Below are 23,623 nucleotides of genomic sequence, written 5' to 3' on the forward strand. Positions count from 1 at the left end.
TAATTCAAGGTACTTGACTAAGTAGAGGTCTTTTCTAAATTTACTGGAGCTTTCATTACTAACTTCTGCAGCTCCTGCAGAAATATGGATGACGACATTTGAATAGATTTTCATTTTATGTTTTTAGTTGTGGGATTTCTCCAAAGTGGGTGGGGGAATTTGCTATCTACCGACTGTGTTACTTGTTTTGTTGCAGAGCACAAAGTAGCAGCTTGGGGCAGACTGCACCAGTGCTTGAAACCGTTGGCCCATGCCATGCCTGGTGGACGGCGGGGTCCGAGTCGGCAGCAGCTGAGCCGTTCAGCATTACCTTCTCTACAGACGATTGTTGGTGGGACCTGTGGGAATGGGACTGGAATGAGGAACAGGTATCCAATGTCATAGCGTAAACTTGATGGCCGTAACGCTTTGCATTCTAAAATTGATGCTGTTGTATTGTTTAAATCGTAATATTCTCTTATTTCTGTAAAATTGTCCCTTGATACACTGGATGTTTCTAACTGGTTTGTATAAAACTACAAATAACTTCAGTTCTTGGGGAAAGAATCCTGCAAACCGGTGTACAAAAATAATAGCAATGTTTAGTTACATTTTTATTATGGATTTGTGGCATTTTTAATCATGCACTCCTGAAGTTGTGATTTTTTTTTGTTTATTCTGCAAAAACAAGACTGGTCAAAGGGAGTAAAACTAGAATTTTGATCAGATTATACTTTTGAATGATTTATCCAGTTTTAAGATCTGAGGATGACTGAGAAAATAAATCGAGAATACTATTTCAAATAAAAGGTGAAAGCATAGGACTTGGTCGCTTTAATGGCTTCAAACTAATGAAAAACAAGTAATCTTTTATTAGAATGTTCTGCACATAGAAACTTTTAATCTCAAAATTGATTCTTGGAGAAAGCAGCGAAGGCAAGAACTTGGCAGTGACTTGAAAATAGAAAGTGAATGTAGCAAAGGGGACTGTAGAATAGTGAATAAACTAAGATGGGCCAAGTTATCTCTTTTATCTAAAATTATCTTTCCATGACTGATTTTCATTAAAGCTTAAATGAACATTCCAAAAAATATTCACCTTTCTAAAAAAAAATACATTTTTAAAAAAATTTTCTTGCTTCTGCATGCCTATTTATGTGACTGTCCAATAAGTAGGGCTGCCCTTTGATTGTGATACATGTTGGAACCAGATCCTGTCTGCTGCAATGTACATTCCGCAGAGTCACTGGATTTGGAGCTGATCATTGGATCAGCCTTTTTTTTTCTGGGGTGGGGTGGGGAAGAGTTTAAAAATTCCTCCTGTCTTCAATGTTGAGCCCCTTATTCTGAGATTATTCCCTATTAGTCCAAGACTGTCCGACAAGGGAAAGCACCTTTTTTATGCCTCTACCCTGCCAAATAATCTAAACATCATGTATGTTTCAATGAGCTGCCTCTCATTTTTCTAAATTCCAATGAATACAGACCCAATCTATTCAACCTCCCCTACGAAGACAGTCCTTCAATGTGAACCTTCTCTGGACTGGTTCCAATGCCACGAGATCTTTCCCTAGATCGTGGGCCCAGAACTGTTCATAATACTGCAGCTGTGGACTGACTAGTTTTTTGCATGGTTTGAGCAAAACCTCCCTTTTATATTCCATTCTATTTGAAATAGAGGTTGACATTCCATTTGCCTTCTCTATTACAATTGATATTAACTTTTATTTTTTAGACTTAAAACATGAATGCATGGCTTCTATCCCAAATTGAATGTGAAATTCAATCCTGTTCTAATTTATTGAAGTTACTTTTTAACCTCTGGATTTAATTCTGTATTTTTCATTACTCGGTTTGGAATAATTAGCTGTAAAATGAATTTCTCTAAGAAATTGTCCCATACACCCTATTAACTAATTTTCCAGATTGCAATTATCAATCTGATTCTCCCAGCCTGCATGCAAATTTAAGTCACCCATGATTTTTGCAGTAACACCTATCTATTTCTTCCTTGTGTGAATCACTAATTATAGATAGCTTATACAACAGACTTTAGGACGGCATTGTGGCACAGTGGTTAGCACTGCTGCTTCACAGCGCCAGAGACCTGGATTCAATTCCCACCTCAGGCAACTGCCTGTGTGGAGTTTGCACATTTCCCCCCATGCCTGGTGCTCCAGTTTCCTCCCACAGTCCAAAAATATGCAGGTTAGGTGAATTGGCCATGCTAAATTGCCCGTAGTGTTAGGTGAAGGGGTAAATGTGTAGGGGAATGGGTCTAGGTGGGTTGCTTTTCGGAGAGTCGGTGTGAACTTGTTGGGCCAAAGGGCCTGTTTCCACACTGTAATTCATCTAATCTTAATCAGTTAATTCTTTTGAAGAGGTAACAAGTAGGTTAGATCAGGGAAACCCAGTGGAAGTTATCTACCTAGACTTCCAAAAGGCCTTTTGATAAGGTGCCTCATGGGAGGCTGTTGAATAAGGTGAGGGCCCATGGTGTTCGAAGTGAGCTGCTCGCATGGATGGAGGATTGGCTGTCTGATAGAAGGCAGAGGGTTGCAATAAAAGGTTCGAGGGTTGCGATAAAAGGTTATTTTTCGGAATGGCAGCCAGCGACAAGTGGTGTCTCGCAAGGTTCGGTTTTGGGGCCACAGCTGTTCACTTTTATATATAAATGATCTGGATGGAGAGACTGGGCGCATTCTGGCAAAGTTCACCGATGACATGAAGTTCGGTGGACAGACAGGTAGTTCTGAGGAGATGGGGAGGCTACAGAAAGATTTAGACCATTTAAGGAAATGGTCCAAGAAATGGTTGATGAAATTCAATGTGAGCAAATGCGAGGTCTTGCACTTTGGAAAAAAGAGCACAGGCATGGACAATTTTTATAAATGGTGAGAAAATTCATAAAGCCAAATTACAAAGGGATCTGGGAGTGCTAGTACGGGATTCTCTAAAGGCTAACTTGCAGGTTGAGTCCATGGTTAAGAAAGCAAATGTAATGTTGCCATTTATTTTAAGAGGGTTAGAATATAACAAAGAAAAGTTACAGCCCTGGAACAGGCCCTTTGGCCCTCCAAGCCTGAGCCAGTCCAAAACCTGTCGGTCAGTTCCTAAGTATCTGTATCCCTCTGCTCCCCACCTACTCATGCATCTGTCCAGACGCATCTTAAATGAACCTACCATGCCTGCCTCTACCACCTCTGCTGGCAACGCATTCCAGACGCCCACCACCCTCTGTGTGAAGTACTTGCCACGTGTATCCCCCTTAAACTTTCCACCTTTCAACTTGGAAGCGTGACCTCTCGTTATGGAATACTTCACCCTGGGAAAAAGCTTGTCTCTATCCACCCTGTCTATACTCTTCTTGATTTTGTAAACCTCAATCAGGACGCCCCTCAATCTCCCTTTTTTTCTCATGAAAACAAACCTAACCTATTCAACCTCTCTTCCATACCAAGTAACATCCTCATAAACTTTCTCTGCACCCTCTCCAAAGTGTCCACATCCTTTTGGTAATGTGGCAACCAGAACTCTGCGCAGTGTTCCAAATGCGACTGAACCAACGTCGTGTACAATTTTAACATGACTTGCAAGCTCTTATACTCAATACCCTGTCCAATGAAGGCAAGTATACTATATGCCTTCTTGACCACTCTATCCACCTGTGCAGCAACCTTCAGGGTACAGTGGACCTGCACTTCCAGATCTCTCTGCCCATCAACTTTTCCCAAGGTTCTTCCATTCATTGTATAGTTCGCCCGAGAATTAGTCTTGCCTAAATGTATCACTTCATATTTGTCTGGATTGAACTCCATCTGCCACTTTCTGCCCAACTTTCCAGTCTATCTATATCCTCCTATATTCTTTGACAGTCCCTTATGCTTTCTGCTACTCCACCAATCTTCATGTCATCTGCAAACTTGCTGATCATACCAACAGTGCCCTCTTCCAGATCATTTTGTATATCACAAACAACAGTGGCCCCAACACTGATCCCTGTGGAACACCACTGGTCTCCATTTTGAGAAACTCCCTTCAACTACTACTGTCTCCTGTTGTTCAACCAGTTCTTTATCCACCTAGCTAGAACACCCTGCGTACCATATGGCTTCACTTTCTCCGTTAGTCTACTATGGGGAACCTTATCAAATGCCTTACTAAAGTCCATGTATATGACGTCAACAGCCCTTTCTTCATCTATCAACTTGGTCACTTCCTCGAAGAACTCTTAAGTTGGTAAGGCATGATCTCCACCACACAAAACCATGTTGCCTATCACTGATAAGCCCATTCTTTTCTAAATATAAATAGATCCTATCCCCCAGTACCCTCTCCAGCAACTTTCCCACCACTGACGTCAGGCTCACTGGTCTGAAGTTACCGGGAATATCCCTATTACCCTCCTTGTACAGGGGAACAACATGAGCAACCTTCTAATCCTCAGGCATCTCCCCTGTACTTAACGATGCCACAAAGATATCTGTCAGGGCCCCAGCTATTTTCCTCTCTTGCCTCCCTCAGCAACCTGGGATAGAGCCCATCAGGTCCTGGGGATTTGTCCAATTTAATAACCTCTAGCCTACCAACACATCCTCCCTAATTATGCCAATGTGATCCAGACTAATCAGACGTCTACCTCAAATCTCCAAGATTCATCATGTTCCTCTCCACAGTGAACACTGATGCAAAGTAATCATTCAGAATCTCACCCATTCTCTCCGGTTCAACACATCGCCTTCCTTCTTTATCCTTTGATGGACCATCCTTTCTCTAGTTATCTGCTTGCTTCTTCTATAAGAATAAAATGCTTTGGGATTCTCCTTTTAATTCTGCTTGCTAAAGCTATTTCATGACCCCCTTTTTAGCCCACTTGATTCCTTGTTTAAGATTACTCCTACTCTTCCTCTAGGGCCTGTTCTGTTTTTAGCTGCCTAGACCTTATGTACGCTTTCCTTTTCCTCTTGGCTAGTCATACAAGTTCTCCTGTCATCCACGGTTCACGAATCTTGCCCTTCCTATCCTTTGCCTTCGGGACATGCCTATCCTGCACTACCTTTTAACCTATCTTTGAAAGCCTCCCACGTATCAAATGTGGACTTCCTTCAAGTAGTTGTGTCCAATCCACATTTGAGCTCCTGCCTAATTTTGATATAATTGGCCTTGGCCCAGTTTGGTATTCTAAATATAAAAGCAGTGATGTGCTACTGAGACTTTATAAAGCTCTGGTTAGGCCCCATTTAGAATACTGTGTCCAGTTTTGGGCCCCTCCCTCAGGAAGAGCATATTGGTATTGGCGGGTGTCCAGTGGAGATTCACAAGGATGATCTCTGGAATGGTAGGCCTAACATATGATGAACAACTGAGGATCCTGGGATTGTATTCATTAGAGTTCAGAAGGTTAAGGGGAGATCTAATAGAAACTTACAAGATAATGCATGGCTTAGAAAGGGTAGATACTAGGAAATTGTTTCCATCAGATGGGATACTAGGACTCGTGGGCACAGCCTTAGCGTTAGAGGGGGGTCACTTTAAAACGAAAATTAGGAGACATTTCTTCAGCCAGAGAATGGTGGGCCTGTGGAATTCACTGCCACAGAGTGCATTGGAGGCTGGGATGTTAAATGTCTTCAAGGCAGAGATTGCAAGATTAAGAATTTATCAAGGAATTAAGGCATACAGTGAGAATGCGGGTTAGTACATTGAAATGCCCATCAGCCATGATTGAGTCCACTCCACCATCCAATGTGCTGAGTGGCCTTACTTCCACTCCTATTTCTTATGGTTTTATGTACTTTTAAGTCATCTTTCGTAAAAAGCACAATTTAGATTCAGCCACATAAAGTGGCAAACTATGAAGTTGAGTCAGTCAACTGCAATAAAACAAGAACTGTCCCCTCAATCTAATGCACTATAACTAAAAAGATACATATTAGATCTGAATTTGTAATGTTGTCTTGCTTGGGGTTGCACTTTGGTGGCAAGAACAGGAAGGCAGATTACTACCTAAGTGGAATCAATTTAGGTAAAGGGGCAGTACAAAGAAATCTGGGTGTTCTTGTACACCACTCCTGTTTCCTGAAGAAGGGCTCATGCCCGAAATGTCGATTCTCCTGCTCCTTGGATGCTGCCTGACCTGCTGCACTTTACCAGCAACACATTTTCAGTTCTTGTACACCAGTCAATGAAGGTAAGCATGCAGGTACAGCAGGTAGTGAGGAAGGCTAATAGCATACTGCCTTCATAACAAGAGGGATTGAGTATAGAAGCAAAAAGGTTCTTCTGTAGCTGTACAGGGCCCTGGTGAGACCACACCTGGAGTATTGTGTGCAGTTCTGCTCTCCAAATTTGAAGAAAGACATTCTGGCTATTGAGGGAGTGCAGCGTAGGTTCACTAGGTCCATCCCTGGAATGGCAGGACTACCTTACGCTGAAAGACTGGAGTGACTGGACTTGTATACCCTTGAGTTTAGAAGACCTGAGAGGGGATCTGATTGAGACATATAAGATTATTAAAGGATTGGACACTCTGGAGGCAGGAAACATGTTTCCGCTGATGGGTGAGTGCCAAACCAGAGGACACAGCTTAAAAATATGGGGTAGACCATTTAGGACAGAGATGAGGAGAAACTTCTTCACCCAGAGAATGGTGGCTGTGTGGAATGCTCTGCCCCAGAGGGCAGTGGAGGCCCAGTCTCTGGACTCATTTAAGGAAGAGCTGGACAGAGCTCTCAAGGGTAGTGCAATCAAGGGTTATGGAGATAAGGCAGGATACTGGTTAAGGATGATCAGCCATGATCATATTGAATGGTGGTGCAGGCTTAAAGGGCAGAATGGCCCACTCCTGCACCTATTGTCTATTAACTGCAATACTTTGCTTTGTATAACAAGAAATGAGCCAGAACTTTTTTAAAAAAAACAAAATCCTGAAATTATCAACAGCAGATTTCAACACACTTTTTTGTTCTCCATGATTCTGAAATGAATGTCAAATCTGGAAGATAAATTTATGGCTAATGACATCTGAGAATATTTATGTTGGAGCTGTACAGGCCTTTGTTATGCCATAACTGGAATATGGTTGAAAATGTGTTGCTGGAAAAGCACAGCAGGTCAGGCAGCATCCAAGGAGCAGGAGATTCGACGTTTCGGGCATAAGCCGATTCCTGAAGAAGGGCTTATGCCCGAAACGTCGAATCTCCTGTTCCTTGGATGCTGCCTGACCTGCTGCGCTTTTCCAGCAACACGTTTTCAGCTCTGATCTCCAGCATCTGCAGACCTCACTTTCAACTGGAATATGGTGTTCAGTTCTGGATGCTGTGCTTTAAAAAGGCAGTGATTGCCCTGGACTGGCTGCAAAGGGAGTTCACCAGGAAGTTACCTGGGATGTGGCATTTCAGTTCGAGGTTGGATAAGCTCTGGTTGTTTTCTTTGGAGAGGAGAAAGCTGAGGATTGGACCTGATTGAGCTATGTAAGATCTTGAGAGACATGAGAGGGTTGGATAGAAAGCAGCTGTTAGTTGAGGGGTCAATAATAAGGGAGATTAATTTGAAGACAAAGTACAGGAGGTTTAGATGGGATTTGAAGAGGATTTGTTTTACACAGAAGGTGGTGGAAATCTGGAATGCACTGCCTGGGAGGGTAGTTGAGGTGAGAAACATCAACCTTTTTTTAAAAAGTACTTATCCAAATACTTTTTAATGTTATTAATATTCAAGGCTGGACCTAGTGAAGGAAAGTGGGACTAGTGGTAGGTTTTTGGTGGTAGAGGTCAATGTGCTGAAGGGTCTCTTCTGTACTATATGATTCTGAGTAATTCAAAGCTGACAACTGTTCTAAGTTTTCTCCTCAGATTCTTCAGTATCTGAGGAGTCACAGATGGAACTGACATGTTCAATTATCAGTGGTGAAGATCATTGCACCTGAAAGTGGTTGGGCATAGGAAATTACTTTGAGCAAGTCCTGCAGAGATGTCATGGAGCTGAGATAACTGACCTCCAACAACCTTTCCATCTCTGTTTGTACCAGGTATGACTCTAACCAACAGAGCATTTCCCTACTTCTCCCTGATTCCAGTATTGCAAGGGAACCTTGCTGCTGTATTCAGCCAAGTGTAGCCTTGATGTCAAAGGCCCTAACTTTCACCGGGCCTCAGTCACTGCGTTTTTGCCTGTGTTTGAATTAAGGGTGTAATGAGCCAGTGATTCTTGACAGCACCTGACAACTCAATCTACCACTTTGATTGAGTGTAGATTGATAGAGGACTATTACATCCCTTATGTCCAGCACATTCTTGGGCAATTTTCCACATTGCTTTGTGGATGCTAGAGTTGCAGCTAGGAGAAAGTGAGGGCTGCAGATGCTGGAGATCAGAGTTGAGCGTGCAGTGCTGGAAAAGCACAGCAGGTCAGGCAGCATCTGGGGAGCAGGAGAATCACACTTTTTGGGCTTATGCCTGAATGTCAATTCTCCTGCTCCTCTGATGCAGAGTTGCAGTTATACTGGAACAGCTTGACTAGGGTTGCAGCTAATTTTGGAGAACAAGTCTTAAATACTAATGTCAGAATGCTGTCAGGGGCCTATAGCTTTTACAAAACACAACCTTCAGCCATTTCTTAATATCCCAAGGAGTGAATCAAATTGGATGAAGATTGGCAACTCTGGGGTCCGCATGAAGAAGTCACAATGGATCTTTCACTTGGCAACTCTGACAGTTAATGCTTTTGCAATTATTTTGTCTTTTTGCACTGATGTCCTGGGTATCCACATTGTTGAGAGTGTGAGGTATTTATGACTATCCTTCTCCAGTTGAATATTGAATTATTTCCAGAACTTTTTTTTTAAAAAAAAGGACCAGGAGTGCCACATGTTTCCATGAGCCCACTGTCTCGTTCTGTGAAGTAATGGCTGTTTTGATCTGTGTCCTTGACTCTCCAATATCGTGCCTGCCATTACGTAACTCTTGAGTGCCTTGTCGATCAAAAATCATCTGTCTCCCTTCAACCTTTAAACATACTCGGTGACGGCTTTCTGGTGGGAAATAAAATCCAAAGATTTCAAATCCTCTGACGTACTCCTGAACACTATCTTATATGGGCAACCCCTTTTATTCTGAAACTGTATCCACTAGTTTCTAGATTCCTCCACAAGGGAAAACGTTTTCTTGAATTCACTTCTCTGTCAGGCTCTCAAAATTATCTTCCATTATCCTAAACTGCAATGGATATTCTGTCATAGGTTCAATGTTTCCTGCAGCAAAGAAAGATGTCACAACACGGTGCCTTTTTCTGAAATAAACAAACATATGAGAATCCTGTTCCCTGGAGCATTCTCCATGATAATGTCGCAACCAATCAATCGACTGGCCAATAATTGGCACCTTTTTCTCATGCAGTATAAATTATCTCACTTTTGAAATGTGGCATTCTTTTTGGCCTAGTGGATGCAATATGAAGATCTTTGACAACATGATCAGTTTGTTGTTTGGTAGTATTGTTTTGGTTCAGTTTGGTAACTAGATTGTTGTCTTATGGTTTTGGGTTCATTCACTTTGCCATTACTGTTGACTGTTTGTTTCAGCCAAAATACTCCATAATTTTAAGACTGAGGAAACCAGAGTTACAGCACGAAAAGAGGACTTTCTGACCAGCATGCTTGCATTTTTTTTCTCTCTTCCAGCATTTGGCCTGTAGCGTCACCTTCTGGGTCAAAACAAAACTTCTTTAAATCCCCCTTAAACCTCCTGCTCCTGATTTTTGACCACTCAATTAAGGAGAAATGTTCATTCCGTTTATGATCCTCATAATTTTGTATGGTTCAGTTGGATTCCCCCTCTGCCTTCTCTGCTCTAACTAAACAATCCAAGCCTAAACTAACTAAAATGCTGAGAAATAAACAAAGAAACCAAAGATTGAACGTTTTTTTCCCCCCAGAAGGATTTTGGCTGTCAAAGCTACAGGAAGGAAATTTGATTGCTCCCTATTTACAAATCCCGCCATTAATTCATTGCAAGTTCAGAGTATAGAATATGTTGTGAATATCAAGTAAATATTCCTCAGAGCACATTGGAAGCTATTTGCATTGACTGGTGTTTTCAGAAACCAAGATACAATCCCATGTGTCTCTGATATCACAGATCTTGAAGACTGCTTACTGAACTAGCTGATTACTAACTCTATTATTCTTCTTTTGACTTATCCATTGACTGTCTGTCTTTGTATGAGTGTAGGTGAGAATCAAAGAAGCTTGGTATAAATCAAAGACAGACATTAATTAGATTACCTTTTTTGTTCTACTATAGCTACTGTTAATAATTATAAATTTTTTTTAAAACAAAGCCTCCAGCTACCTAGTCTCTTCACAGGTGAGTTGCTACATCCCAGGCAATATACTGGTGAATCTCTTTGCAAGTTCTCTACAGCAATTACATCTTTCTAATATTGTGGCGGCTAGTCCAGAACTGTAACTGAGGCCTAACTAACGTTATGTACAACTCCGTTTTAACCTCCTGGCTCTTTTATTCAATGCCTTGACAAATAAAAGTAAGTATTGGACTTCATATGGAATTAAGAATCTATTGAACACCATGAAATCATTTGTTGATCATTGAAAAAGCCCATCTGATTTAATAATGTCCTTCAGGGAAGGAAATCTGCCAGCCTCACCTTGTCTGGCCTACACGTGACTCCAGACCCATAGCAATGTGGTTGCCCTCTCAGTTGCACCAACCACTACAAAGTCTCAAAGAAACGAAACTGGTCGGATCACCTAGCGTTGACCTTGACACCAAAAAAGACTGGCAGAAACAGCCTTGTCAACCCTGCAAAATCCTCCTCACTAACAACTGAGGGCCAGTGCCAAAGTTGAGAGAGTGTCTCAGACTAGTCAAGCAACAGCCTGATGTAGTCAGACTTGTGGCATCATACCGTACAGACACTGTCCCAGACACCACTATCACCATCTCTGGATATGTCTTGCCTTAACTGCAGGACAGACCCTGCAGAGGTGGTGGCAGTGGTATACAATCAGGAGAGAGTTGCTCTGGGAGTCCTCAACATTGACAAGTCTTGTGGCTTGAAGTTAAATGTGGGCAAGGAAACCTCTTTTGATTACCATGTACCATCCTCCCTCAGCTGATGATTTGGTACTCCCATGTTGAAGACTTGGAGGAAGCACTAAGGATGGGAAGGGCACAATGTACTGTGGGTTGGGGGATTGTAATGTCCACCACCAAGAATGGTAGCAGTAGTACAGATTGAGCTGGTTGGGCCCTAAAGGACATGGCTGCGAAGCTGGGTCTACGGTAGGTGGTGAGGAACCAACAAGGATGGGAAAACCTACCTGACCTCATCCTTATCAATGTGCAAGCTGCAGACTTATCTGTCCATAACAGTATCAATAAGCATGACCACTGCACAGTCCTTATGGAGACTAAGTCTCACCTTCACATTGAGAATAACTTCCATCATGTTGTGTGGCACTATCACCATGCTAAAGGGACAGACTTCAAACAGATCTAGCAGCTCAAGACAGCATCCACAAGGTGTAGTGGGCCATCGACAACAGCACAACTGTACTCCAGCACAATATGTAACCTCTCAGCCCAACATATGCCCCACTGAACTATTACCATCAAGCCAGGAGATCGACCTGGTTCAATGGAGAGGGCAGGAGGGCATGCCAGGAGCGGCACCAGGCATATCTGAGGATGAGATGTCAATCTCGTGAAGACACCAAATAGGACTACTTGCATGCCACACAGCATAAGCAACAAGTGATAGACACAGCTCAGTGATCCTACAATCAACTGATCTGATCTAAGCTCTACAGTTCTGCCACATCCAGTTGTAAATGGTGGTGGATAATTAAACAAATCGCTGGAGGAGGAGGCTGCACAAATATCCCCACTCTCCATGAAGGAAGAGCCCAGCACATCAGCTTTATGCAGCAATCTTCAGCCAGAAGTGTTGAATAGATGATCCATCTTTGCTTCCTCCAGCAGTCCCTAGCATTACTGATACCAGTCTTAAGCCAATTTGATGTACTCCAACTGTTTCTTAATACCACGTGGAGGACACTGCAAAGGCTACGAGCTCTGACAATATTCTGGTAGTGGTACTGAAGATTTATACTCCAGACTTTGCCGCACCAGTACAGACATCTAACACACTGATGTCTAACCAGTCACGATACAACACTGGTATCGACCTGACAATGTGGAAAATTGCCCAAGTGTGTCCTGTACATGGATTTGTCCTGCTTTCCATCAGTTCATTCTCGATCATCATAAAGTGATGGAAGCTATATAAACAGTGCTATCAAGCAACACCTCAGCAATAACCTGCTCGATGATGCCCAGTTTAGGTTCTGCTAGGGCCACTCAGCTTCTGACCACACTACAGCTTTGGTGCAAATATGGACAAAAAAGCTGAATTCCAGACGTGAGGTGAGAGTGTCTGCCCTTAACATCAAGGCTGCATTTGACCAAGTGTAGTTCCTCAATGGGTCTCATGGGGGGGGGGCAAACAATATCCAGTGGTTGGGAGTCATACCTGAATAGTGTCCTCTGCCCAACAAAGATCAAGAGAGGCAACATATAAAAAGGAGAGAGAAGATTAAATGTGAGGGGAAGTGAGCCAGTAGTATAAAGGAAGACTAAGAGTTTCTTTAGATATACAAAGGGTAAAAGAGAGGCAAAGGTGAAATTGGGCTGCTGGAAAATGACGTTGGAGAGATGGTAGTGGCGAACAAGGAAATGACTGAGGAACTGAATGATTACTTCGTGTCAGTCCTCCTAGTGGAAGACATAAGTAATATCTCAAAAATTCAAGAGGGAGGGGGCAGAGCCAATTATGATGGTTATCACCAAGGAGAATGTGCTAGAAAAACTGAACGGCCTGAAGGTGGAGCAATCAAATGGATTATAACCCCAGAGATCTACAAGAGAGAGTTGAAAATAGAGTGGAGGTGTTAGTAGTGATCTTTCAGGGATTGGAGATTTTCCAGTTCTCTGGGAAATAGTAAAGTGACAGCCCTGTTAAAAAAGGAAGTAAGGCAAAAGATGGAAAATAACAGAGCAATTTTAGCCTAATGTTGGTTATGGGTAAGATCCTGGAATCCATTGTGAAGGATGAGATTTCTGAATACTTGGAAGCATATGATAAAATAGGATAAAGTCAGCATGGTTTCATCAAGGGAAGGTCTTTGAGGGAAGTAATGAGCATGTTAGACCAAGGAGAGCCAATGAGTATTATCAACCTGGACTTCAAGAAGACCTTTTGACAAGATGCCGTACAGGAGGGCTGCTGAGTAAACTAAGGGTCATAGTGTTAGAGGCAAGGTGCTAGCCTGGATAGATGTTTGGCTGTCTGGAGAGAGCAGAGAATGGGGATTAGTGTCCTTCTCAGGATGGCAGCCAGTGACAAGTGGTGTTCTGCAAGGCTCAGTGTTGAGACCACATCTTTTCACTTTCTACATTAACAATCTAAATGAAGAAACTGAGGGCATTCTGGCTAAGGTTGCATGTTCAGAGGATTGTATTTAAGATTGATATAGGTTCTTGAGTATCAGGGGTTACAGGGAGAAAGCGGGAAATGGAGTTGTAAAACTTATCAGCCATAACTGAATGGTGGCACAGATCCAATGGGCTGAATGGCCTAATTTCTGCTCCTATGTCTTATGGTCTTGTCTTAACTGGACAATATCCAGGCTTGGGCTGACAGGTGGCAAGTAACATTTTGTGCCACACAAATGCCAGGCTATGATCCTCTCCAGTAAGAGACAATCTAACCACTGCCCCTTGGCATTCAACAGTGTTACCATCACTGAATCTTCCACTGTCGACATCCTAGGGGTTATCATTGACCAGAAATTAAACTGGACTCCCCATAAAAACACTAACTACAAGGGTAGGCCAGAGGCTAGGAATACTGCAGTGAGTAACTCACCACCTGATTCCTCCAAGCCTGTCCACCATCTACAAGGCACACGTCAACAGTGTGATTAAATATTCTTCACTTGCCTAGATGAGTGCCGCGAGGAGAAAGTGAGGACTGCAAATGTTGGAGATCAGAGCTGAAAATGTGTTGCTGGAAAAGTGCAGCAGGTCAGGCAGCATCCAAGGAACAAGAGATTCGACGTTTTGGGCATAAGCCCTTCTTCAGGAATCTCCATTCCTGAAGAAGGACTGATGCCCGAAACATCGAATCTCCTGTTCCTTGGATGCTGCCTGACCTAGCTGAGTGCAGCCCCAACAACACTCAAGAAGCTTGACCCCATCCAGGACAAAGCAGCCTGCTAGATTGGCACAACAATCACAAGCATCCACTCCCTCCACCACCATCACTCAGTAGCAGCAGTGTGCCTATCTAATAAGATGCACTGCAGACATACACCAAAGATCCTCAGCACCTTCTACACACATGACCACTTCCGTGTAAAAGAACAAGGGCAGCAGATCTATGGGAACACCACCTTCAGGTTCCCATCGAAAAACTCACCAACCTGACTTGGAAATATATCGCCATTCCTTCTGTTGGGTCAAAATGTGCAGAGTATTTCTTAAATGTTAAGAGGTTGCAAAGGGATTTAGGTATCAGTCACTGAAGGCTAACATACAGAACTGGCTCAAAGATAGAAGACAGAGGGTGGTGGTGAAGGTTTGTTTTTTCAGATTGGAGCCGGTGACCAGTGGTGCTGAGTCCGCTACTTTTCTTCATTTACATAATTGATTTGGATGTCAGCATAAGAAATATAGTGAGTAAGTTGCGGCTGACACCAAAATTGGAGGTGTAGTGGACAGCAAAGAAGATTACCTCCGATTACAACGGGATCTTGATCAGATGTGCCAATGGGCTGAGAAGTGGCAGATGGAGTTTAATTTAGATAAATGCGAGGTGCTGCATTTTGGGAAAGCAAATCTTAGCAGGAGATATACACCTTTTAATGGTAAGGTCCTAGGGAGTGTTGCTAAACAAAGAGACCTTGGAGTGCAGGTTCATAGCTCCCTGAAAATGGAGTCTCGGGTAGATAAGATAGTGAAGAAAGCATTTGGTATGCTTTCCCTTATTGGTCAAAGTATTGAATACAGGAGTTGGGAGGTCATGTTGCAGCTGGAAAGCAAAACTTAGCAGGACTTGCACACTTACACAAGGTCCTCGGGAGTGTTGCTGGTTAGGCCACTGTTGGAATATTGTGTGCAATTCTGGTCTCCTTCCTATCGGAAAGATGTTGTGAAACTTGAAAAGGTTTCTGAGATTTGTATTCCCTTGTGTCTCTAAACTGTTGAGGAATGATCTTTTTTGACTTATTTAAAAATAATAAACAAATTTCAATTGGTCGATATAGAACAACTTTCGGAAAGCTCACACCAAACATCTGACCATTGTGCCATTTAGGAGTTAAGATCAAGACACCATGCTTTTCCCATGCTGTGATTGCTATTAACTCCGCAACAGACTGACTGCTGGACCATTTGAAATGTTTTTGAGGTGGGTTATTGGAACTAAATCTACAGATTTAGACACATTCATCATACAGAATAATGTCCTCCAGTTTTTCTGTTGTACTTGAACTGGGATGGATGTCGGGACAATTTGTTTCGAGATGATAAAGGCAAGTCAAGTAGATATAATTAACAAATGTTATCTATCAGTTCAGATAGACTGCACCTACAGAGAATTTCAATATCTAGGACTGTTCATTGAGGAAACCAGTCGAAGTATAAATAGTTGCATTGAGATAAGTTAGTAAAAATTTGAAGTAGGTCAGAGATCACCACCCATGTTTAGTCTGTAGTCAGTGAACATTTGTGTTTGGTTGACTTTTTTTTTTTGCATATATAGTTCAGATATGAACTAATAGCTGCATTTTCTTGGAGATAATGTCAAGCACTACAATATTAGATTTAAAAACCTATACAATGTACAGATCTTGCGTAAAGTTAGATGCCCAGGATTAAGAATGACTGACTGATTTGTTGTAATTTTGAGTTTTTATGTTCATGTTTTCAAGGATTGTACAAATGCAAGTTGGATACAGTTAGATACTCTGTAATTGCATTGTCTTGTACATATTTTCCATTGAGAAAAATAAAAGTAATACTTTCAAACAAGCCTTTCAAGAAACTTTGTATGTTTAGTTTATTTGCTCCCTTGTCCCCCGTAGATGAGTGGGAATTGAAGACACACTTCCCTTTGTTTTTTTTCATATATTTTCCAAGAAGGCCTTGGAACATTGAGTTCCTGTGCTATTGCTCAGGCTGAGATTAGATAATTGCTGACGACAGAAACCTTTATGTTGTATCAAATGATTCCTTTCTGAAAACTGGATTTTCTTTTGGATGGCTTTCACTTGGGAAAATTTTGTACTTTTTGGTTTGAAAGAATCTAAAAATATTAAATTATAAACTGTAACTTTCCTCTTTAAATACTGAGAATTCTAAACTCTTGTCCATGACTCCTGTGAATTCTACTTCTACTGAGGATGTTTGAGTTCAGCAGTACCACAGTGATGCTGTGCTTTGTTTGTTCAATTATGATTAGAAAGATCAGAAAGAGAGGGTCTTCCAGCTGCCTTAATCTGGTTTGCCATTCAATTCAGACTGTCAAAACCTGATTAATCTCAAATGTATAATTTACAACTGATCTAGTATCGGTTGCTGTCGAAAAAAGTTTCAAAAATTCTATCATACTTTGCATGTAAAGGCATTTCTAACCTGAAACGTCTGGTTCTAAATTTTAGACTCTCCTTAGACTTCCCAAGCAGTGTCATAGAGGTGAAACAGACTTTCAGTCCCAACTTGTCCGTACCAACCAGCTATCCTGATAAATGGAACAAGATTAATTCAGCATTTGGCCCATATCCTTCCAAACTCTTTTCTCTTTATGTAGCCATCCAGATGCCTTTTAAATGTTGTAATTATGAAAGCCTCAACCAATTCCTCTGGCAGCTCATTCCATATATGCACCACCCTGTGAAAGGGTTGCCCCTTAGGTGCCTATTAAATCTTTCCCCTCCCACCTTTAAACCTATGCCCTCTAGCTTTGGACTCCCCACTCCTGGGAAAAAGACCTTGGCTATTCACCCTGTCTATTCCTGTCATTTTATAAACTTCTATAAGGTCACCTCTAAGCTACTGACGCTGCAGGGAAAATTAGCCCCAGCCTATTCAGCCTCTTCCCTATAGCTCAAATCCTCCAACCCTGGGCAACATCCCTGTAATCTTTCCTGAGCGCCTCATCTTCTGCCTAGGAACCCTGCAACCACAAGGGATGAATGCAGATTTCTCCAGCTTCCTCATTTTCCCCCCCCCCCCACCTTTATCTTCTTGACCTGCAATCATCTTCCCGACCTCACCGCCCCCACCCCCTCTCTAGCCTATCACCCTCACCTTAACCTCCTTCCACCTATCACATTCCCAATGCCTCTCCCCCAAGCCCCTCCTCCCTACCTTTTATCTTAGCCTGCTTGGCACACTGACCTCATTCCTGAAGAAGGGCTTATGCCCAAAACGTCGATTCTCCTGCTCCTTGGATGCTGCCTGACCTGCGTTTTTCCAGCAACGCATTTTTCAGCCAGGATCTTTTATGGCAGCCCTTTTTCTCATTGTGTTGCAAAACTGCCAGCTGGAGCCCTCACTTGTTCCTGATAGCATTGTGGCTTGTCTTTAAAGAGCTGCAGTGCCCCTTGCTGGCTGCCTCTGCCTCTAGCGTCTCCTCCAGGCCAGTGCTCAGTCTGTCTCTCCTCACTGGTTGGTTGAGGGACCTTGGCCTCCCTCACTTGCTGCTGGCTAGCTTGGTGATGCTTGTCCCTGAATCACTAGCAATTGTCTGCCTCTTCCTGTGAAGGCAGTCAGAGCCACAGAATTCCTTTTGGCAGATCATGGCTTGAGGCCAGTGGGGTAAAGTAGAGAAGATACTGGATTTATGAGCTGGTCATGGAGGGAGATGGTCACTCTGATCTGAATGGACTTTGGTGGCTGTCCTGCGACATTCTCCTAGTTGTGAGGGCCTTGCCATTCTGGCTGCCATATGTTTGTGGGGGTTGGGGCAGTAATGCTTTCAGATAGCATGGTCTGGGACCTGGTAGGTGTGGACAGGGGACACTGCTTCAGATCTCCACAATCTTGCTACACAGGAAGAAACTGCAAGTCAGAAGGCTTGCAGCAGGCTCAAGTCAGTGAGGCCGTGCTATAGTGCTCAACAAGGCAACTTTTTATTCATCTGATGGTTGTAGATGTCACTGGCTGGCCAGTATTTATTTCCCGCTTTTAGTTGTCCTTGAAAATGTTAGTGAGTTGCCTTCCTAAACAGTCCACCTGCTGTGGGTTGACCCAAAATGCCATTAAGGGAGGGAATTCTAGGGTTTTGACCCAGTGACAGATGAGATATTTCCAAGTCAGGATAGTAGGTGGCTTGTAGGGGAATCCAGGTGGTCGTGTTTCCAAGTATGTGCTGCCCTTTTCCCTTCTAGATGGAAGTGGTTGTGGATTTGAACAGTGCAGTCTGAGGATCTTGGGTGAATTTTTGCACTGCGTCTTTATAGGTAATAATAATAGCAGTGTGTACTGAGCATTGGTGGAGGAGTGGATGCTTGTGGATGTGTTGCCAGTCAAGCAGTTGCTTTTTCCTTGATAGTGTCAAGCTTCTTGAGCTGTACCCATCCAGGCAAGTTTTCCATCACTCTGCTGACTTGTCTCTTGTAGATGGGGAGTCGGGAGGTGAGTTACCGCAGTATTCCTAGCCTTTGACTTGCTCTTGTAGCCTGTGTGTTTGTAGTGACTCCAGTTCGGTTTCTGGTCAACTGAAACTCCCAGGATGATGATTAGTCGGGAATTCAGTGATGGTAACACCATTAAATGTTACAGAGCGGTGGATAAATTGTCTCTCTATTGGAGATGATCATAGCCTGACATTTCTGTGTCACAAATGTTACTTGCCACTTGTCAGCCCAAGCCTGGATATTGTCCAGATCTTGTTGCATTTGAGCTGCTTCAGTATCTGAGGAGTCACAAATGGTGCTGAACATTGTGCTGTCATCAGAAAACATCCCCACTTCTGACCTTATGATGGCAGAAAGATCATTGAAGAAGTTGAAGATGTTTGGGCCTAGGACACAATCCTGAGGGACTCCTGCAGGACATCCTGGAGCTGAGTTGACTGACCTCTAACAGCCATGAACACTTTCCTATATGCCAAGTATTACTCCAACCAGCAGATATTCATTGATTTCCAGATTTGCTAGGGCTGCTTGATACCACAGTTGGTCGCATACAGCACTTGATGTCAAGAGCTGTCTCTCTCCCCTCACCTTTTAAATGGTTTCTTTGTATGAGCTCTGCGAACCAAGCTCGAAGGTCAGGACTGAGTGACACTTACTACTTGTTTCTATGACTCAGGGTCATCTAGAAAGTCCTCACCATACAATTACACATCATTTGATTAAGTTATTATCTTTCTTTAGATGGTGGTCAATTTCCAAACAGTGGTGTGTTGATTCTGAACAACCATTCATATATTAAGTATGTAATAACCTGCCACATTCCATGAAAATACATTCTGTAACCCTGGATCCCATTTCCTGTAAGTGCAGGTTGCTGGCTTAATAGAATCTTCTTATACAGATTCCTTGAGCTCAAACATTCCCATTTCATTTAGTTTTGTTGCAACAAGCTCTTATAGTTCTCTTCCCTAGTTTTCAGAATTTACCTGCCTTTTATTTGTGAATACTTAATTAATCGTAGTCTTATTACTAACTGCTTTTCAGAATAATCCTATTCCAAACTACTACTATCTTCCTTTTGAAACTCTGCACAACTTAAATCAGTTTTTAGTTTTGCTCTTTTTTAAATTTGAATTCTTTCAAACTGGAAGGCTTGGAAAGTGCTGTTGCTTTATTGGTATCAATATCATCAAAACAAAACTTCTGTTCGTGTCAGCAAATTACTTGAAGTAAAAATGTGGGAACATGATTTTGAGCTTTTGCACGTCATTGACCTTGGGCTCCTTGGTACATGCCTATGTATTCCATGTAAACAAAAAATGCTTGGGGAGGTCATATTTCTCTAGCAATTATAAAGTACACTAGTTCCATCTAGTTGCAAAAATTTAAACTGCACTGTTTGGCCACCAAATCACTTTTGCATTAATAACCTGGAAGTTATTAAAAATAAGACTGATTGATTCATGTTTTCCATTTGTAATTTATTTTTAATTACCTGTAGATTTTTATCCCAATGTGCTTAGTGCAATGCTCTCTTTCCTTGAGAAAGACATTTTAAATCAGCAGGTGTGATTGCTACAGATGTCATTCTTAAAATGGTGGGGGGGGGGGGTGCTTCTTCCACTTCTCTTTTGTGTGTCAAGATGATACAAAACCTATTTGTACCATAGGTTGGATGCCTAGTATTTGATCATGCTCATGAATCAAATGCGTTGGCTCTGAGGAGTTAAGCTTTCTAATTTATGGTTTAGCTATTCTGCAAAGATAATAAATATGTTTTGACTGTTAAAACTAGTTAAGGTCGTCAATTTACGATAAAGTGACCGTGGGGAATTTACATTTAATGAACATGTGATTTCATTCTAATGCATCCACTTAAAAATTATGAAAAATCCTGAATCGTTGGAGGATATTTCTGAGATTTGACCCTCTTAGCAAATTAAATTTTGAAGGCACTTTTTTCATGCATTTTAACAATCAGTGGAGCTACTTCAAATTATATTGTTTAAAATCTTTACTTGTGTTACAGTGAGTTTTCTTTTTCCCTTTTCAGGAATGGCAGTGCCATTGGTCTGTCAGCCCCTCCCATCACTGCCCTGATAACCCCAGAACCTGTTCGCCACTGCCGTATTCCTGACCTTCCAACAGATGGATGCCTTGTCTTTGAGCTTCTTTTTTTCATTTACTTGCTTATGGCCCTCCTTGTCCAGTACATTAACATCTATAAAACAGTCTGGTGGTTTCCATACAATCACCCTGCAGCTTCTACCTCACTGGTGAGTTTTTTTTTGTTATGAAGTCCAAGTAATGAGACGTTGTAACTATCTGTCTATTGGAGTTAATCGTACACAATACATGGGTTGTAATGTTTGAGTTCAACCAAGCAATGAAATAAAGTCCAGTGTGCCTGTTCAAATTGAATAATGCGTTTATCACTATAATTACAGGTGGTTCTCCTATAGCATGTTTCTACAACTTGAATTGGCTTTAACACGATTGCTGAATTTTGACTGAATTAAGACGGATATTTATAGAACACTAACTTTCCTTACTTTATTGGCTATAACATGGATTCCAGCCCCATTAGTTTAAATGCTGCTGGTCTTGCACGACTTTCTTATAAAGTGAGATCACGTGGGAATAGAAGTATGATGTTATAGGAGAATTACCATACGAGAAGCAGAAGTAGGTCATTCAGCCCAAGTTATCTTTGCCATTCAATGAAATCATGGCTTATCTGATAATCCTCAAAATAACTTTCCTGCCTTTTCCCTGCGATTCTTAATTCCTTTACTGATTAAAAATTTGGAGAAAGTGAGGACTGCAGATGTTGGAGATCAGAGTTTAAAAATGTGTTGCTGGAAAAGCACAGCAGGTCAGGCAGCATCAACGGAGCAGAAGAATCAACATTTTGGGCATAAGCCCTTCAGGAAATGAAGAAGGAATGATTTAGTTAGAGCAATATTTTGCCTTAAGTGATCACCTTGTTTTAGTGAAAAGTATTAAAAATGCAAAGAACACATACTTTAACCAAACTTCTTAATTCCACTTTCCTTCTATGCCCATTTGACTTACATCCACAATAAGATCAAGTCAGATAGTTATCAGAAATTGTTAGATTAACCAATTAGTTTGGTACTGCTTCAAAGGTTCCTGTTAGGGTTGAGATTTCAAGGGCTTCCACTCATACTTGCAAAGTTATCCTTCCAGGTTTGCTCTAAATATCCCATGAATGTAGACTCCCAGCTCAACACAGTCATTGCTAGTATTGTCACCTTGACTCAAACATGCCATGATACTGTATTTATTTGTTTTAAAATCTTGCCTTTCTCAGCCAAGCAATTCCAAAAGTTAAACTCTGTTAGTTATTCAATTGTCAGATTTTTCTGTCCTCTTACTCCGTATCCAGCATACCAATTGAACTGTGCATGAAAGCAGTGTTTCCAGCAGCAAACTTCTTTGAAACCAAAGACTAAAACTCAACAAGACCCATTATTTACCCATCCTGTAACTAACTTCATTTGGACTCTTTCCTATTTATTGTTTATTCCATACAATTTGGTCACATGACAAGTTAGTGGGAACAAGGTGCTTTTGCAAGAAATCATTCACTGAAGAAACCTAGTTCTTAAAAAGACTATCATCTCTCTGGACAATTAGAGGCAGGCAACAAATGCTAACCTAATCAGTGGTGCCCTCATCCTGTGAATGATTTTTAAAAAAAGACACATTTTGGGTCACCTGGTTTAAACCATGTGTGTCTTGAGATACTAGTGAGGATATACAGAACATTCCAATGCTGCAAGCAATGGTTTGATGATCTAAATCTAGAGTAGGGAATTTGTAACGGAGCTGGATGGGGATTTTTCTTTCCTTTTTTGTTTTGAAGTAACTTCCATTTTGAATAGATGCTACAGTCTACAGATTATTTTTGATCAGTTTTACAATTGAATATTTGATTTTAGTGAGTTTCAGCAATGTGTGCATAAAATTTCATAAGATATAGGAGCAGGATTATGCTATTCAGTCATGGCTGATATGCTCCTTACCCCTGTTTTCCTGTCTTTTCTCTATCTCCCTTCAACCCATTAGAAACGAAAAATGTGTCTAACTCTCCTTTAAATTTACTCCCTGTCCCAACATCCACTGCACTTTGGGATAGTGAATTCCAAGGATTCAAATCCTTTGGGAGAAGTAGTTTCTCTTCAACTCAGTCTTAGGATAAGGGGTAGCAAATTTAATACAATGACCTCTTGCCCCAGAATGCCCCACAAGAGGAAGCATCCACTCCATGTCTATTTTATCCACACCTTTTTATTATCTTGAATACATCAATTTGATGTCCCCTCATTGTTCTATACCTCATTTTGATCTCCCCTCATTCTTCATCCCCTCATGCCTATTCTACAATCTTGGAATCTTGAAAGCTGAAGTTCTTTTATTTCAAATTTGAGGGAATTTCAGCTGCTTATGTCTCACTCTGATCTCTGGGATGATCACTTCAACATGGTTGAAAATAAGGAAGACTATTAATCATTCACATTCTGAAACTGCAAGAAGTTCTCTGCTTACAAACCTCCAAGTTCTCTCCGTGCTGAAGTTCATCTACAAGGCATTCATTTTAATTCTATATTGCTTCGTCAATTAATTTAACTGATGTCTCTATTCTCAGGAGTTTAGATGCAAAGCATTTTATTGCATTGAACTTAATATTCATGCAGTTCTGTAGCTTGAATAAATATCCAATCTGACTATCCTACTTGTTGACTTGCTTTGATTCATAGATTGCATTTCATAAAATGTTTGTGAGGACTTCTGGCTGGTCTGCAATCAGTACAAAGACTGATGAGGCTAATAATCCTTAGGTAGGCGGGGTCGTGAACAACTTATTCCACTTTCGATCAGTGTAATATGGCTAACAAG

The 23,623-nt window shown here is 41.6% G+C and overlaps 1 protein-coding gene across 1 annotated transcript in view; it reads left to right on the forward strand.

Moving 5' to 3' along the window:
* tmem39a (transmembrane protein 39A) overlaps positions 1–23,623 on the forward strand; it is a 69,670-nt gene that overhangs the window by 33,724 nt on the left and 12,323 nt on the right. The window contains exons 2-3 of the mRNA XM_060833097.1: positions 197–368; positions 20,754–20,976. Coding sequence (XP_060689080.1) covers positions 256–368; positions 20,754–20,976 — 336 coding nt within the window. The 5' untranslated portion in view covers positions 197–255. The remainder of the gene's footprint in view (positions 1–196; positions 369–20,753; positions 20,977–23,623) is intronic.

The sequence above is a fragment of the Hemiscyllium ocellatum genome, chromosome 12 (genome assembly GCF_020745735.1).
Source record: "Hemiscyllium ocellatum isolate sHemOce1 chromosome 12, sHemOce1.pat.X.cur, whole genome shotgun sequence".
Lineage (NCBI taxonomy): Eukaryota > Metazoa > Chordata > Chondrichthyes > Orectolobiformes > Hemiscylliidae > Hemiscyllium > Hemiscyllium ocellatum.